The sequence below is a fragment of the Phoenix dactylifera genome, chromosome 7 (genome assembly GCF_051530095.1).
Source record: "Phoenix dactylifera cultivar Ajwa chromosome 7, Ajwa_hap1_PhDact_Kaust_v1.1, whole genome shotgun sequence".
Lineage (NCBI taxonomy): Eukaryota > Viridiplantae > Streptophyta > Magnoliopsida > Arecales > Arecaceae > Phoenix > Phoenix dactylifera.
The window spans coordinates 8,756,355-8,775,634 of record NC_143196.1 but is presented as its reverse complement, the minus strand read 5'-3'; the positions used below and the strand labels follow the sequence as shown (position 1 = coordinate 8,775,634).

General features: G+C 39.5%; 1 protein-coding gene across 1 annotated transcript; it reads left to right on the top strand.

The window, feature by feature from the left end:
• The first annotated feature begins 362 nt into the window (after positions 1-362).
• Positions 363-17,110, top strand: RSW3 (Glycosyl hydrolases family 31 protein). Its single transcript, XM_008803722.6, has 6 exons — positions 363-2,101; positions 6,276-6,549; positions 6,626-6,761; positions 8,602-8,812; positions 8,920-9,126; positions 16,408-17,110. The coding sequence occupies exons 1-6, from the start codon at positions 509-511 to the stop codon at positions 16,771-16,773; spliced, it is 2,787 nt and encodes a 928-aa protein (XP_008801944.2). The 5' UTR covers positions 363-508; the 3' UTR covers positions 16,774-17,110.
• Positions 17,111-19,280: the final 2,170 nt, after the last annotated feature.

Here is a 19,280-nt window from a genome sequence, read left to right as displayed (position 1 = left end):
CAGGCCAAGGAGCTCTCTCGAATAGAGAAACTCGAAAGCCTAATGCGGGGTTCCTCACCTTTTATTCTTTAGATCAATTAAGTGTTAATTTAGGTTTGAGGGAAATCTTAAACCAAATTTGAAATTAAAAACTGAGCTTTCATTCAATCTTGAACCAAGCTTCATTTAATCTCATTATTAATTTTAGATTCATCTACGATTATTAGACTAATCAAATAAGTTCGTGATCGGCTTGATTTGAAATTAAACTCCAAGCTCGAAATAATAATAAACAAATCATGATCTTGAAGTTTATGCAAGGCTGCAAGCTTGATCAGAACCATGCTCGATAAAGCTCGGCTCGATCGCCATCCAACGGCCGCGGTTACTTCCGAGACCACCCCCCCCTTCCACTCGCTGCCTTAAAACCACCAGACCAGCCGTAACAGAGTCCCTTCCATGGCCTGAGAGCTCCCGTCTCCCATCATCACCAACCCCCCCCCGCCCCCCAGCCGCCGCCGCCGCCACCATGCTGTCGCCGGCCAGTCGATCTCCGCGGATCCTCCTCCTCGTCCCTCTCCTCCTCCTCCTCCTCCTCTTCTCCGCCGCTTCCGCCTGGAAGAAGGACGAGTTCCGGAACTGCAAACAGACCCCCTTCTGCAAGCGCGCCCGCGGCCGCAAGCCCCACTCCGTCCCCTCCCTCTCCGTCGCGGACGTCTCCATCTCCGACGGCACCGTCGCCGCCCGCCTCCTCCCCTCGCAACCCCTCCGCCAGGCCACCGCCGTCGACGACCCCGAATCCGACACCGTTCCCCCTCGCCCCCTCCTCCTCCGCATCTCCGTCTACCAGGGCGGCGTCCTCCGCCTCCATATCGACGAGGATACCTCCGCCCCCCGCCGCCGCTTCCAGGTCCCCGACGCCCTCCTCCCCGACCTTGACGACCGCCGCCTCTGGCTCTCCCGACTCTCCTCCCCTGCCTCCGGATCCTCCTCCTTCTACCTCGCAGACGGCTTCGAGGCCGTCCTCGTCCACGACCCCTTCGAGATTCAGGTCCGCCGGAAGGGCTTGCGAGAGCCCGTCGTCTCCCTCAATTCCCACGGACTCTTCGACTTCGAGCAGCTGAGAGACAAGAAGAACGACGGCGAGGACTGGGAGGAGCAGTTCCGGGGCCACACCGACACCCGGCCCCACGGTCCCCAGTCGATCAGCTTCGACGTCTCGTTCCACGGCGCTGACTTCGTCTACGGCATCCCCGAGCACGCGTCCACGTCCCTCGCCCTCCGCCCCACCAGCGGTCCCGGCATCGAGTACTCGGAGCCTTATCGTCTCTTTAACCTTGATGTGTTCGAGTACCTCCATGATTCTCCCTTTGGGCTCTATGGCTCCATTCCTTTCATGCTCTCCCACGGCGCCCGATCCTCCTCTGGCTTCTTCTGGGTCAATGCCGCCGAGATGCAGATTGATGTCCTCGCCCCCGGGTGGGACGACCCGGCCGCGCCGGCCAATGGCAGGATCGACACCTTGTGGATGAGCGAGGCCGGGGTTGTTGATGCCTTCTTCTTTGTTGGCCCCAAGCCCAAGGACGTACTGCGGCAGTACACCGGCATCACCGGGACCCCTGCGATGCCGCAGAAGTTCGCCGTGGCTTACCATCAGTGCCGGTGGAATTACCGGGACGAGGAGGATGTTGCATCTGTGGATGCTGGGTTCGACGAGCATGATATTCCTTATGATGTGCTGTGGCTTGACATCGAGCACACCGACGGGAAGCGGTACTTCACGTGGGACAGATTGCTGTTCCCCAACCCAAAGGAGATGCAGGGGAAGTTGGCGGCCAAGGGGAGGCACATGGTGACGATCGTTGACCCTCACATCAAGCGGGATGATTCCTTCTACTTACACAAGGAGGCAACCGGGAGGGGGTACTATGTGAAGGACGCCACAGGGAAGGATTTTGATGGGTGGTGCTGGCCAGGCTCCTCGTCGTATCCGGATATGTTGAATCCAGAGATACGAGAATGGTGGGCTGAGAAATTCTCCTTTCAGAACTATGCGGGCTCAACTCCGTCATTGTATATATGGAATGACATGAATGAGCCTTCGGTCTTCAATGGCCCCGAGGTATATGCAGCTGTACTGTGGCTTATAAGCTCTATATGTTTGCTCTTCAATCTAAGACAGAAAACAACGTTTGACACATTGCTAGGCAGAATTTACTTCTTCTTGGTTAACAGGTTAATGATTTGATATTTTGATATCCTAGCAATGGATTGGAGTCAAAGAATATTGAGTCCTTTAAACTACATTTGGATAACCAAAATTCAGACTAAATTAGCTAGGTATAGAATTTGTCATAGTTGAAATATACTTAAAATCCCATAGGCTTTGATGGAAAAATTATAACATCAACCTTTGCACAATAGTTCAAGTGACTTGTTAAGTTGCCATTTTGCTATGGTCCTTCAAAATTGTACATTCATCTGTCCTCCCTTTTCTATCCTTGTTAACTGGTAATGAGGATAATTAATAGCAAAGATGCTGGAACCCTCAATAAAGATCTAGTTCTTACAAAATGTCCAAATTTTGGAGGCATTTGTAGACATTGTAGGATTCATCTTTATTTACAAGGGCACTGGAACATGTTACAGTAAGCCTGCTTGATGTGACCTACATAAGGGGTGTCCAATTAATTTATGAGCATATAGTGAAATTTTAAATAAGGGGATTCAAGTAAATGATCATGTCCTTATTAGCAAGAAACTTCTACCTTCTACATAGGGTGCCATATGTGCCTCTAAATCTCTGAACAAACTTGTTCTATACCTGCTGTCTAGGCTCTTCCTATTCGAAATTATTTTTGAGAGATCAACTTTGTTGCACCTGCAATCCCATCTACTCGTGCACTTGCACTTGCTTTGGATAACTAAGACCTTGGCTTCTGAGAATTTCTTTGCTATTACTCCTAGTATGGCTTTCTTTGGTTTTATAAGATTTCTCTGTGCTCTAGACAAAGCATTGATCCATAAGGCAACAGTTTGAATATCCTCAATGATTTTCCACTAAAAAATTCTTCTTTGAAGAAACCAAAAAAATCTTCTTTGAAGAAACCAAAAAAATCTAAGTTATATTTATGTATTTATGTATATATTTCTTTATTCCAACAAGATTCCTCTGTCACCGAGTCCTTCTAATAATCAACCAATCAGATGATTTAGCGCTGAATAATTAAGTGCATGTATAGTTTTGTTCGCTCCTGTCCATTTTATACTTGCATTTTCCTACCCATCTTATATTAAACGTTAAGATATTTTGCCAATTAGCTGTCTATGACGGAATTATGAGCACCCAAAAATATATGAACAAAAATGATTTTTTATGCATAACTGGATTTGTTTCAAATTAATCTTGCAATTTTACTCACTTATAGTTTGGATAAATTCATGACATTTATGGCGAACATATGATGTTTCCTTCTATTGATTTGTATTGCTTTATGACCATCACCTCTTAATTGGAGACAGCTTGATCTAAATGAGGGAATTGATTCTTATGAATCATATTGAAGGAATGTTTCAAGTTTCGGATCAAATTGATCCTTTTCAGCTGAGAATGAATATAACCTGACCTCAAGTTTTGAGTTTTAGTCGATTTCTGTGGCTTTGGTGACTTTCAGCTGAAATTGTCTAGTATCAGTCCAGTTTTGTTTGAAACTGACTGAAACAAGCCATACATGACTTTTTCTAGGTTTAATGTTAGTGTTTTTTAAATTTTTATATATTTATTTTATCTTTTATTATTAAGTATGTAGGATATGCAGGATCACTTTTTAGTGGTTTTTGTTTTCTTTTCTTGAGTTAAAAGAGGAGATAGATTATAAGTTTAACATTTGATAAGCAGACCCTCCCGAAAACACTCTTATTATTAGTAACTTAAGGAATATTATGTACACGAGTTACAAGGCATTTGATCAAGCAATCATTTAATGACAAAAATATATATAAAAACCCAAATTAATATATTTGTGTGTCCTACTAAAAGTAAAATATAATAAACTTGCAAATAACTGAAGTCAAGAAGTCACACATGAACTCACAAAACAAAATATGAGCAAGTCTAATTTCACTTATATGTAGCATTAACTTTAGGCATAAATTGTCAAGACTACACAAATAATGATCTATATAATACAAAATACTCTAAAATGTTATGTAACAATTTTCTTGGCTTCTTTTATTTTTCTTTTTTTAAATTTTCTTATTTGTTGGCCGGAATTTTGAAAAATGGAGCCAAACTTTTAAAGCCATCAAATTGCTAATAATAAGACCCCAAAGACCAGGCCAAAACTGAACCTGAAACTGTGCCTTCAAAACTTGTATCAAAGATGATATGTCTGATATGACTTGCTACTTTTAGCTTTTAATTTTGTGGAGATGAAACTTTATGAGTAAATCTCATTTGAAAGCTCACTTTTGCGAAAATATGTATTAATTCTTCTTCTTCTTCTTCTTCTTCTTAATACATGGTAGGACATCTCTGATAATATGCAACCACGGTCCCTATCTTACATAGATCACCTTTTGGTTAAAAGTTCTTTTCCAGGGAATGATCTAAAATGAATGTGTATAAACTCTGCTAAAGGCTATGGGAGTGGGTGAGCTGGGAGGTAAACAACAAATTGTTGAAAAATGTATATGCCCATAATATATAATTAACATTTATTTGATAATGGTGACCAATGCATTTGAATAAGAAGTTTGCTCTGAAAGAGAACCTTCTGGTACTGTTGAGGTTGTAAAAAAAGAAACAACATGATATTGGGTAGAAATAGGTGACTCACCAAAGACTAGATATGAGCATCTGTGTGATTACCTAGTGGGGAAACTACTGAGACTAGAATATAGAGACATTTGATGTGTTGGTTTGTGTTGCTCAATCTTTGTCGTATAGACCTAATTCTTCTACAAGTTTTCCTTCTAATCATGGGGGGTTTGACAGCTGATTGGAAATGTGGGAAAATAAAAGAATGTGTCTGCACCGATATCTATCTCAATCTTTAGTATCATTGGTTGCTCCCTTGTTGTTTGTGATAAGCTAGATGAAATCTGAATTAGGACTCTAAGAAATGAAGCAGAATAATGCTAGCTTGTTGGAAGAAGGGCTCCAAGTGGAATTGCTTAGGTCTGGTCCCTAAACAACTACTTTTTCAGTTACGACTCATTCTCTTGTATTTGTTTTTAAGCTTGAAAGTTCTCATATCTCTTATTTTGATATTTTTTTTAGACTTTCTTTTATTTAGCTATTTGAGTCCCTTGTTTGCTTAGTTTCCACTTATTTGTAGTGTTGAAATAAAATTTCGAGTCTACTTTGGCCAAAAATACTTTTAAAAGTTCTTTTTGGTTGTATGTTTAGGTAGTCTTAGAACCTCTGGGGTTGTGTTTCAGAGTTGTCTTGGTGTCCTTCATTGTTAGTTTCCACAAGAATTTAACTTTTATTATTACATTAATTAATGATTATGAGCATTTATTGGGCAATAGGAGCCCTTAGAGAAAATCATGACCATGTTCTCCTTAACCTGCGAGAAGCCTCTATATACAATTGGCTTTTTTCCAAAAAGGATAATCTATGATTTATTTGCCAAACCCTTTTCAATCCTTTGTCTCTGCTTCTGCTAAGTATATTGTCTACCTCGTTGGATAATTATATTCTCCTCTGGCTGCACTAAAAAGGTTAAAGTTTTCGTGCCACTATTTTTAGAGTTTTCCGTGCTTGACGAAGAAGAATTAGGCTTGAATTTAAGGATGTTGTTTTAAATCTAATTTGAACAAAAGAAGAAATAATATTGCATATTCTTCAGTTTGCTCCGTCAACCATATAGGACGAAGCATAAGTGTTGTGCATATTCACTTCTGTTAGATCATAGTTTGTAAAAATGCCAGCAAAAGCAGAGAGCATCAAAGAACAGTTGTCTTTTATGCTCGAGTTTCACATAATGTAATTTTGACCCTCAAACAGGTTCTTCATGCCATATGATACTGGATGCTCTATCTCTTTTTACCGGTCGGTAAGTTTACTATTGTAGACCTGGTTATTTAGTATATCAGACCAATTCAAAGGTTGAGTACATTGTTTCTTTTTTGACTCAAAGTGATCTCTTTGGCATTTAACCATATCAATTATCAAACACTACAATGTGACGCCTTATATGAACAACATGTGTTAGTGTATGTGAATTTGATGCTTTAAAACAACATATTTTACTGCTTCTGCTATTTAAAAATCATTTTGTCTTCATCAGATTAGCATGCCTAGGGATGCCATACATTATGGAGATGTAGAGCACCGAGAGTTACATAATGCATATGGGTACTACTTCCACATGGCTACATCAAATGGACTTCTAAAGAGAGGTAATGGAAAAGATAGGCCATTTGTCTTGTCAAGGGCTTTCTTTGCTGGAAGTCAACGGTATGGTGCAGTATGGACTGGAGATAATACTGCAGATTGGGACCATCTCAGAGCATCAGTTCCAATGATTTTAACACTTGGTCTTACTGGCATGACATTCTCTGGTAAGTAGACTTGGTCATTAGACTTCGCTGCTGTCTCCTTTTCCGTGGACATGGCTGATATTTGCAATTTATATAGGTGCCGATGTTGGTGGATTCTTTGGCAACCCAGAACCAGAACTGTTAGTGCGTTGGTACCAGCTAGGTGCTTACTACCCTTTCTTTAGAGCTCATGCCCATCAAGACACTAGGAGACGGGAACCTTGGTTATTCGGGTAATATATTCATTACTGTCTCATGGAATTTGTATTATCATAATTGCTAGTATGCCATCTTACTCACAGGAGCTTAGTAACTGGGAACTATGGTTGCCACAAAAGTCTCAAATCTTGCTTCAGCTCTTAAACTTGCACCCTTCCTGTTATTCAAGCACTCATCTATTATTGCTACCATTTGACATAGTATACAATATACACTTTTATTCTGACATTTATTTCTTTTGTTTTGTGAGTCAAGTCCAAGTGAATGCAGAAGTTTGTTCTTCATCTTTTGATATTTACGGATGACATTTTTATTGTTTAATGATGTACCATGAGCAGAGTTACCTATGTATGTAAAACAACCACAAATTGGGACCATTTTTTACAGGTCAATGGAATCTTTATGCTCAGAACCCTGATTCGAGTAGTCCTTTATTTGGTACTTCCCAAGGAGCCGGAACTGCCATTCTAACCCTTTTTGGGGGATTCCATCCACAAACGCAAAGTTTGTGGTTGGCCGATATTGTTCATCATCATTTAGGTATTGCATTTATTTTTCTCGTTACTGGTCGTATGTATAGAACTAACTTCGGAATTGGGCATAGTATCAAAGATCTTTTAGAAACACATATTCCTCTGGGGGTCGATTAGGACGTTCTATAGACGAATGTTGCTTTTTGGACCTTCAACACTGCTTTCTTGCACTGGCTGTCAAATATGCTATTTCACCTGCTTGATGTTCAATTTACTCATCATAGTAGCATAAGTGGCAAACTTAATTTTGCTCATGGTTTATCAGGCACTCTGGCCCTGACCACATGCCAACTGATACTGTAGAACTAGTACTTGGGGCCACAATAAGCCCCGGTATATGGGACTGGGCCACCCAAACAGTGCCAAACAAGAGGAGAATGAGCCCGAACCTCTTGTTACTGGGCAGGACAGCTAAATCCCCCTATTTTGTCTTAAATATCATGTGAAGGTGAGAGAGTGAGTGAAAGGTAGTAGGGAGCTCTCCAAGTGCTAGATTGTGCTGCTTGACTTTGTATTAAATGCATAAGTATAGTTCTCATTTTATGATAGCTATATGAAATTATGTATTACACCATGAAACACATTTAACTGGCAATCCAGAGTATCAATAGTGGTTCCAGCATTTAAATCACTACAGCTACCATATTTTCATGAAAAATGAGCATTAAAACAGGGGAGAAAAGGAAGAAATGAGGCTAAACATGGCCAGGTCAGCTGGCCCGAGCAGTGTGGGCTAATACACTATACTGGTATAGTATGTACAGCAATACTTACTGTACTGACCTGGAACTTGAATTGTCCAGTCCCTTGATTTTTGATATCTTGGTTGTGCGTCAAGAATACTCTATGGACCTTCACGGCAAGTCCTTCATATATTATTAGAAAAATAAGCAGTAATATGGAAAAATTTAAGTCAGGAAGTAAATTCTGATTGTTTCTAGTGCTTTTATGTTGCTAGACTTAGTGCATTTTCATATGTTCCAAATTCCTAATCTTTATATATATATATATATATATATATATATATATATATATATATATATATATATATATATATATATATATATATATATATATATATATATATATATATATATATATATATGCATGTATGAATGCAAAAACCAGACATATATATTGTCTTGTCCAATTTCCATTTGTTAGTGAAACTTGATTATCCTATCAACTTACTTCAATACATCTTGGCTTCTCACAACATCTTATTTCTGTAATGCCCAAAAATTTCTAAACATGGAGATTGTTCTTTGTCGTTTGGCTAACATTATGACTTTCTGATTTGATTACACTGGCCATGATACAGAGAGCACAGCACTGCCCTGATAAGAGAGGCAGTACATGTTCGATATTCATTGTTACCATATTATTATACGCTATTCAGAGAGGCTAGTGTAAGTGGCATCCCTGTGATGCGCCCTCTCTGGCTAGAATTTCCTGCTGATAAAGAAACATATAACAGTGGTGAGGCTTTCATGGTTGGGCCAAGTTTGTTGGTCCAAGGGATTTACGAAGAGGTACCTTATATGATTTACTCTCTATTTACTATTATCTATCTGTCTATATTTTTTAACTGCGACTGCAATTTGAGGACTTCTTCCTATGTACTCTTGATGTTGAACAGAGGCAAAAATCTGTGTCAGTTTATCTTCCTGATGGGCAGTCTTGGTATAACCTGAGAAATGGAGTTTCATATACCGGTGGTGTATCTCACAAACTGGAAGTTTCGGAAGACAGCATACCCACTTTCCAGAGGGCAGGAACTATAATACCCAGGAAGGACAGATTTAGGCGTAGTTCCACTCAAATGGTGAATGATCCTTACACCCTGGTATGTCTTTTATACCCTTTACGATTTTTGTTACCTGCTGAGCCCTAGATTTCCTTTTATGTTGCCTTCCTTTTATGTTGTCTCTTATGCAGTGAATTTTCCATCTGATAGGCAGAGAAATGTGATGTTGTCTAAAAAGCAACTTTATTATTCATTCTAATCAGAATGATGTTGGGATTTGTTCAAAGCATACATGCATATTGTAGCATGAAATTATGATTTGTCATGTCTATGGTTAAGCTTTTACATCGTCAGAAAGATGTTGAATTTCAATTTTCATTTTTTTTTTGCTTGAATAATAACATGTAATTAAAATAAGCGCATGAATTTATGAGATTTGCTTTATTTCCTTATATCTTATCATATATGATTGGTTTATGGATTTTTAACAAATCCATAGACCTGTAAAAATCTTTGTATTATTATTTTTTCCAGCAAGGCATTTTCAGATAATTTTATTTTTTAAATGTTGAAATAGGTTCTGAGATGTTATCCTATTAATTGAATTCATTTAAAAGGGGGTTTACTCCATAGATCATCTATAATGTCTTCTAGAAGCAATAAGAACTTTGATTAAATGAAGAACCTTCCTATATTTATGTTGTTTCATAAGGAATGTATCTCCTGTGGATGTATAAAATCTAAATTTTGCATGCTTGCCTTGTGTCTCCTCCCCTCCCCACCCCCTCTCAAATTCAAAAATTAAGCTTATTGCACTTTAGTGCATAATAGAGGCAACTTGTCCTTTAATCCTTACTTAGATATGTTCTTTTGTTTTTAGTTTGTGGTTCCATCTGTAATTGTGCTGTAATACATGTGAATTTTATCTTTCTATGAACACATTTATCTGAAGTAATAGGGTCCATTTGTAAAACTTGTATATGGAAATTCGCCTTTCATGATTGTTTAATTAAAAATGCTACTATATCTAAAATAAGTTTGTCGTATGCAATTTGATCTTTGATGTTCTTCTGTTAATAATATGCATGATATAAACAAAGTATGCTTCCTTTTGGGTTGACCAATTGAGGCACGATACTGCTATAGTCTAAGGACTTAATTTCCTATCAGTTTATTTTCTTCTTGCTACATACCCTAGGTTCGTATACTGACATATGGGTTTTGGAGGATTATGATTGGCATAAGATTAAATAGCCAAAGTTAGGATCTGGGTCTTGATTTGACTTGATTTGCCCTAACCCATCCGTTGGATTGGGAAGAGAAAGATCCACAGTGGGAGGATTTTGTGGAGGGAAAAGAAGAGATATTGAAAAAAAGAAGAGATACTTCTTCATGAATGTCTATATCATCTAGATCTTTGGAGAAGTTATATGAAAGTAAGGATTGCTGGACCGAGCTGAATCGGCTAGTTCAGCTCGAACTGAGGCGACCCGGTCTCCGACCGGTTCGGTTCTCCAATGGAAAACAGTTCCGGCCCTCTAGGAGCCGGAATTTGATTGGATGTGGCCGAAACCGGCCGAAACCGGATAGTTCCGTTCGGTTCTACTCGGATTCAGTGCAAACCGGATTCGGGGCCCCGCTGTGGGGCTGTGACAACCCACTGTGGGGCTGTGACAACCCACTGTGGAACCTGTTGATTCGGTTCAATTTGAATCGGTACCAAACCGTACTGGTCGCTGACCGGTACAGGTTTCGGTACCGATTCGACGAACCTTGTATAAAAGTAGAAGGTTTTGATTTGCAGTACATGCACATTCACTTGCATATGTGCAAATGTGTGTGTGAGTGTGCTCGTGTGTATGTGTGAAAATGATCTATAAACTTGACCGTGGTTCGTTTTGAAATTCATCTACCTTGTTTTAGAAAATGAAAGATATGGTCGACTATATTCTAAAGATTTGAATGGATTGGATAACAACCAAGTTCACTAGTTTAATCCAATACATTATGTTATGAGATGTATGCCAAATGAGATTCTTTCAAGAGTTTGCCTGGCATTTATTGACTATAGGGGAAATATTAAGGTTATTGGGTGTTTTATCAGTAGTTATACAATAGACATATGAAGCATGGTCATGGATACATAATACGGATATGGCACTACAAAAATTCGCCAATATGATAAATCTTGAAAGGTAGGATATGATATGTTTAGGATATGCCAAGAAATATATATATATATATATATATATATATATATATATATATATATATATATATATATATATATATATATGGATGCATATTCATGTAGACTTGCATGCATATGTGCTGCAGACATATGTCTGTACATATATATATATATATATATATATATATATATATTATATCTGTTGTTTGTGTGTATGTATACATGCATGCATACATATATATTGCTGATGAATCAATATTTATATATTATAAAAAAGCATCGATAAAGCATAGCAGCCTAATAAAATAATTTAGTCTATACTCTATATGGTAGCATTAACTTTTACAGGCTCATCATTGGTCATTATTTCATAGATTGTAATCCATACTTCTTGTTTTAATATTAATATCAATAGACTACAAAATTGACCCTCCTCTTTTTTGGAGGTATCGAGAAAATATCTAAGGTGTATCCAGGAAATATCTAGATTGTTTTAAAATTTTGAAAAAAGGATACTTAACACAAGTATGAAACATGTACCCGTTAAGTCTTTGATGAGTATTGGTATTTATACAGGTATGATATGGACGCGACGTGTAATTTGAATTACATGTGCTTCTTCTTACAAAAAGACTATCTGACATTCGCCCATACTTGCTCATACTAGATCTCACTGAATGCAACAAAAAAAAGAATAAAGAAATTCTTGAAAAATAGAACCTTTTTGAACAATTACAACTGGTGTCGGTGTTTCTATAGTTTTTGCTAGTCCTTGATTTTGTTGCTGGTTTGCTGCTACTTGTGAATTGGATGGTGCCTCTTGATTTTGTTCCTTTCTTACTTGTGCCTTCTAAACTGTCTAAAAGCATCTTTCTTCATAGGGCTATTTGGGTTTGTTTCACTTTGTAAGAAGAATGCTCACTGCATGGATTTAAAACACCCCATTTCTGTATGCTCTGTGTAGTTAAATGCAAAGAGATCCTATTAGGTGGCCAATGGCAAGGTTTGCCGAGTTGGTATTGGAGGGCATATTGGTTGGCGATTTGTTTGGCATGGTACAGATCTGTACCATGCTGTTCTAGCGCACACCGTAATAGGGAGTCGGAGAGGGAGGGGGAGAGGGAGAAGGAGAGGAAAAGAGAGATAGAGGGAGGGAGAGGGAGAGGGAGGGATGGAGAGAGGGAGAGAGAGGGGGGAGAGAGAGGCCGAGAGAGAGCGTGCTGAGAGGCCGTCATCGTGAGGGGGAGAGAGGGAGAGAGAGCAAGAGGTCATTGTTGTTGAGGGAGAGAGGGAGAGGGAGGGGAGAGGAGAGAGGGACTTACCAGACCTTGTTGGTGACGTCATCGTCATTATCGAGCGATGGGATGGAGATTTGGGTTTCAAGGGAAGGGGATAGATGAAGCTGAAATCGGACGAAAAAACAATGCAGAGGCACTAGGGTCGGGATGAGTGACTATAAACGATGTAAGCGAATATGGTGCTGATAGCCGACTGGTTATGCACCGAACCAGCTAGTTTGGCATGCTTCAAATTGGTCGGTTCAGTACGGTTTAGCAAACCATAGGCCATGGTGTGCTGCCAGGAGATCGGGCTATAGCTTTCACTTTTTAATAGCTCTATGTTGGATAGTTGAGTATGTTCTGGTAGTTTGATAGTTTATTCTATATGTGAGTTCTCGATTTGTAAAGTATGTTTTATTTTTGCTAAAAGTGCTTTACTAAGGTCCTTTGCTTTTTCCATCTACACACTTCTTGTGTTCGGGCATAGAATATTCTCCTTGAGTGGTTCTTACAAGTTATTATTTTGCAGCCACTTCTCTCATAACTTAAACAGAGCTTGTATTGGTATTCCAAAAATTGTGTTCATCATTCTTAATCATGATGGTTCTTAAGACATAATTAGTGAGCATTCTTTAGATTTCTGGAATAGTTTATTTTTTTTAATTGATATTTTGTGGCTCTTTTGTTCATAAGAGTATTTTATGGCCAATATTTAGTTGGGTCTTGCCTTCAGGAACTTAATGTTTGGCCTAGTGTCATCTGTAATGATTGCCTGGAGATGGACAACTTGATATCGGGTTTCAATGTACTACTAGAAATTGTGTGGTCCTAGACATCAATATAGAAGGGTAAGAGTTCTCCATTTAGGATCTGCTTTCAAGCTAGTGACTATAATAATATTTATCTAGAAAAGATCTTGGAGGACATGAATTCATTTTTGCTCTCCTCAAGTAGACAGGAGATCATCTTGGTCAGTGGGAAGTATTTAGTCCTCTGGCGTGCTCCCAAGAGAAGTGTTTTTGAGTATTTGGGCATGTTCTTCTGGGCCATTTGAGCCTAGAACACTATTGGCAACATAGAGGATTCTGCACATTCTTTAAGACAGCATATCTGTCCATGATTGTTGGCTCTAAGGCAAAGTATCTCTGTCCATGATCATTGGGATGGACATCAAAACCGAAGCAACCTTGCCTAATCATCATTAGCTTATTTTTCTTCCACTTGATATCTTGGCTTCAATCCTTTCGTGGGATTCTATAGGTGTTGGTGCTGTTTGTAAGTGGGTAACATCAACTTCATTTTTGTTATCTGAACCTCTTAAGCATATATATGGAGTCGTCTGTCAGTCATGTGAGTAGATGAGTTACATATCCCTAGCAAAGAGAACCAATCTCCTGCATTTTTCTCCATTATCGGATGCTCAACATTTTCTTCCAAATCTTCTATGGCCTATTCTAAGTCTGAAGTTCTTTGTAACTTGTGGGTGGCCTTGCAAGTATGAAGTGACATACGGTAGTCTATTCTAATTTGTTATTAGGGTTAAGATCTATTTCCTCTATAATCAATGATTGTTAGAAGTGGGATGCACCCTAAAAGCCATTTGCATATTCAACATAGGAAGAAATTGAAATATCATGGCTGTCTCCTTTGTACACAGTTATAAACAATATTGGGTCGTGTCACACATCGGCCTTAGAACCAAAAAAGAGTCCATTAAGTATCATTGTTTTGGCAGAATGACCAAGTGAATGGAATGTTTTCCATGGGGAGAATTGGATCATTCTGGACACTTGAAAATTGTTGGATCATTCTGGACACTTGAAAATTGTTTGTTGGTATGGGTGAGGTTGGGTATCTTTGGCTGCCATTATATATAGTGTCAATAGCAGTTCGGAGTGGTTATTTTCTTGTGGTCATCATAGTAGTTGATTCCGCATTGGTATGTTGGGTACGCGTCATACTGAACAACTATCTCTTGGAAGTTCACTATCAGAGTTGGAGATGTTTTAGATGGTCTTGTATGCACATCATGCAACTAGTCCTCTCTCTTGAGGGCATGACTCTCTACAATGATTTTAGTTCAATAAATTTGTAGCCAAACTTGTATATCAACAATGGGGCACCTGGATGAGGCTAGGTGGTTTGATGGGACAATTGCCTCTTGTATTCAAACCATCGAGGTGATCTTCCTTTTTTTCTCTCTTCTTTGTGTTGAATCCCTTCGGACCTGGAGATACGCTGGGTCGGGGTTTGGTGAACCAACAGGTCGCTCCTCTAGTTGAAGTATCATGCCCCTTTTTCGTTGCCTAGGTTGCACCTTCGGAATACATTATGGACCATGCCCTTGTAGGGAGCACAATAGTTTATTGCTTCTTGGAACGAGTATGAGTAAGGATTATTTCAATAAGGATTATCGCTCCTTGGAGTCTTGGTACCAAGCAATGTTTTAACCAACTTGGTGTTCATATTGTAATTATTATTTATTTCAAATAAACAAAATATTATTCAAAATTAGTTTTGCATCTCATCAATTTTCTGTTATGTTTGCACGTGATCTAGGATTCTGATGGGCCATGAGATCGATTAACGATGGGTTTGCTGGGGTAATGATTTTTCTCAACAATCAATTGAGGATAGAAGAAGGTGGAGGGATTAAATTGTAAGAACAATTGCTATGTATAAAGAAGACTTCTCTATCCACTCTATCAACCAAGGATGAGCATAATTATACATGTTTATATATAGGGAGGCTGGTCCACCTTGCTTTATTGTGACTGTAATACACCCATCTAGTAAGAACATGGTAGCTTAAAGATCCAGGGCCTCGGCATCCTACACTAGTCCATCAACCTTGACCTTCTTGGATCTCTCTTGAGTTGTCACCAAACTTAGGCTCGGTTTGATCAGGTGAATCAAACCCTTGGTATATGTATTCGTTTATATGGATTGGCATAATGAGAGTCATATTAGGCTGATATTTCATACCTGAACATGGACTCATCCTACACGGGGGTTTACTAGAGTAGCCGGCTCCTAGGGCTAATCCTAGGTGGCCGACTTCTTCTAGAAGCCCTAGAGGCGATCGGCCAAGCTTTGGGTTTCCTAGATGGCCACCAACTACTAAGGTTTTTCCCTGGCTAGATGCCACTAGGAGGATTCAATCCTAGTGGCCGTGATACCTCGAGATTTCTAGAGTGGTGACACAAGAGTCCTGTGGTTTCTACACTTGTGCTGGTATAGAGGAGCCTAGGGTTTCATCCTATGCTGCCCCCTTCGCTATAAATAAGGAAAGGTGTAGGGTTTGGCAAGAATCACATATACATTAAAGTTTCTTGGCCAGGGGCGTCCAAGAAAGGGCGCAGCAACCATAGGGCACTGCCTAGAAAAGAGAGAGAAACATGGAGAGAAGGAAGAAGCTGGAGATTTGAGACTAGGAGGAGGCTACCGAGTAATTTGGAGGGCTTGCCAGCTGCGAGTACTTATGCGGTGCTTAAAAATCCCTCTATCATCATCTTCATCATCTCTTTGTGCTCTTTTGTCATCTTTGCTTGTATACATCTCTCTTATCATGCATGCAAACTATGTGATTGTTGTTGATTTATTGAAAAAAGATAGATCCTGTCCATGCTATTCATACTATTCCGCTACATAACATGCTGCTGGACCTTTTCCATGTCCTTCAATGACTGCTTTATAATTCCTTCCTATTTTTGTTTGTTGCGTTCTTGCATCATAATCACCAGCTGCAATAACTATGAAGTTGCATTGAATGGTGTAAGGCATCCTGGTGCCAAATACTGTGGTCTTTCTGTTTGCACCATCAAATTCTGACAGTGAATAGTCAATCTTTAATATGCTCCATCAAGTAAAGCTGTTTCACTAGGAACACATGCTGCTTTGTGTGATCAGGTGGTAGCTCTGAATGGTTCATTTGCTGCTGAAGGAGAGCTTTATGTTGACGATGGCAAAAGCTATGACTTCGAGCAAGGGGCATACATCCATCGCCGTTTTATCTTTGCTGATCGCAAGCTAACATCAGTAAATGTTCACCCTGCCAATTTAGGAGGGAAGTTCTCTTCAGACTGCGTTATAGAAAGGATTGTTCTTCTAGGGTTACCATCGGGGGCAAAGAAAGCTGTGATTGAACCTGGAAACCATGAGGCTGACGTTGAACTTGGTCCTCTCACTCTGCGAGGAGGGTCAAGCCCGGATGCAATTACAGTCCGGAAGCCCAACGTCCGCATTGCAGATGACTGGACTCTGAGGATATTATAACAATATACTCCCATATTTTTGCTGGATAAGGAGTACTCATGTTAGTTTTAGATCATATTCAAGAGCAATATCGTTCGTTACTCATTGTGCATCTGTTGTGACCTACGAAACCTTGTTCATGCATGACTGTAATGCATGCGAATAGAATTTTGTTTATGTTCCAAATGATTGATTGCTGGTGGTTAATTATGATCAGCTGCTATACTTCTCAAGGTTGGGATGTCCTGGGAGATGGCTCAAGATATGTTGCTGTACTGCTCTTGGCTATTGAAGACTGATATTTATGCCTGTATTGTAGTGCTTTTACATCCTTGCACTAATGATATAACTGGGGATCTGTGCTGATGTGCCAATTTTTGATGGATTCTAGAGAAATAGAGGCGCTAGTTTTGCCCCTGGGCCCTGGGGTATGATTTTTTTTTTTTTTTTGCGTGCGACTTCCCAGGAACTATTTTGCATCTCTAGTTCGAAAATTTAGTTGTTTGGGATGTTTTAAAAGGAAACTTTATATTCATACTCAACAGAAGATTTGCAAGGGATTGTGGAGGTTTGGAGTATTCATTTATCCCACTTCAGGGGCAGTCACTAGCACACTGGTGAGTTCTACAAGAAGAAGGAAAAAGAAGAAAAAAAAGTTGCTATGAACTTGCTGAGTATGATGTCGTCCAGTTTACCCCCATCCCCCATGAAATAGGTCTCAGGAACTGGTATAAGTTGCAGTGCCACAAAGGTTTTTGACTCAGCTATTGTATCCAGATTAACAGATGGACGATTGCTCTGGAAATGGTCATCCCGATTGTGTTAGTCTTTGCTTGATGTAAGCTTTTGCACAATAGAAGGTCAAGTAGGAAACCATCAATGTTCATGCACTGCTTTGTTTACAAGTTTGGCCATTACGCCTTGTCACTTTGTCAGGTGGGCTGCATCGTCAAAATTGCAAATCTTAGTCATGTTAGGTGGTTGCATCGTCAGAACTGCAATGAATGCTGCATGAAATGAATTGCTCGAATGCTGCTCAATGTCGCTGAAGGTGAGTAGTTTCCAAACCGTGAGCAATCAGAATGCTGCTCAACGCCTTTAGAGTTAGTATACAGCGCTGTCTTCTAGATGTGTTATCAGAAATTTCAATGCCAGATTCAGATCAACTGTGATCATTGCCTCTCCAGCTAGCATATCCCATCTACCCTTGTTTGACATTGCATTCAAGAATCAATTTTTCAATGGCGTGTGACGATTCAGGTACGAAGATATTACAGGGAAAACGGCATGCAGAAATTGTTGAGCAAATGTTTGATTCCTGTAGACTTCTGGATCTGTAGTCGGTGCTTTGATGGGACCTCTGCTACTAGCATTTTCCATTGCATTTTCCTTCTTTAATTTTGTTCTGTATTGCATCCAAATTGAAGACATTCTTTACTTTCTAAAATATATCTTCTGTTTAACCACTTCCCAATCTGCTTATAAGACATTGGATGCTGCTACAACCGAAACGGAGTTATGTGTCATCACTTGGTTTACTTCACATCAGAGCATGAGGAAAGCTTGGAATTGGCTGAGACCAGGCTGTCTTTTTAAACTATTCTTCCATACGGCCTCCGTCATCTCTAAGCCATTTCCTGAAGGACCAATTCATAATGGAAGAAAGAGCGTGGTACGTAACACACAGCCTATTTACTTTTAAAATTTTCCCAACGCGGTTACGCTGAAGGTTCCGTTCCCAATGCGGTATCTCTCTTTTCTACCAACTCACCACAGTTTCCAGCCCAGCAATTTCCATCTCTAATCCCAACACAAGAAATGGAGGGCAAGTTGTTAAGCTAGACCCGTCCTACCAATTTAAAAAAGAAACACAAATCTCTCTATACAGTACCAATCAATACTAAGAACGTTGCTGTTGCTATTAAATTATACGCTTGTAAATCCTGGTAACAATATATCAAGAGGTGAAAAGAGGGGTGAAGTTTAGGTACCATTGGGTTGCATGACACTCATTTGGAATGAGATGGCTTCCATGTGCGACCCATATCTCTAAATTATAGACTAACAAGTATTATTTTATTTTCTAAATTCAGCTGATATTATTTGTATGGAGGTAGCATCATCACACAATGCTACATTAGCATGTAACCTTCGGGTGACCACACAAAAGGCTATAGGAAACCCAAGGCATATGATGCTCTTTGGATCAATTCTAAAGGGTCCAAGCTAATATCGCTGACAGAGACAGCAGCAGAGAACGAATCAGCAGTGGAGACCGAATCTTCCTTTCGAGTTTTTATTATCTACGGTTGGTTGACGTGGTTGACTAAATCTATTTGATAATTTCTCATAAGGCAGATCTAAATCCTGTATATTTCTGGTTTCAATTTTTTTTACAAATATCTTATTTATAATAATTTTAAATTAAAAAATGATTGATGATGTGGTAGTCCAAGTCTATCTAATAATCTCTGCCAAGGATGTTTTCTGGTTTCAAATTTTTTACAGGCATCTTATTTATAATAATT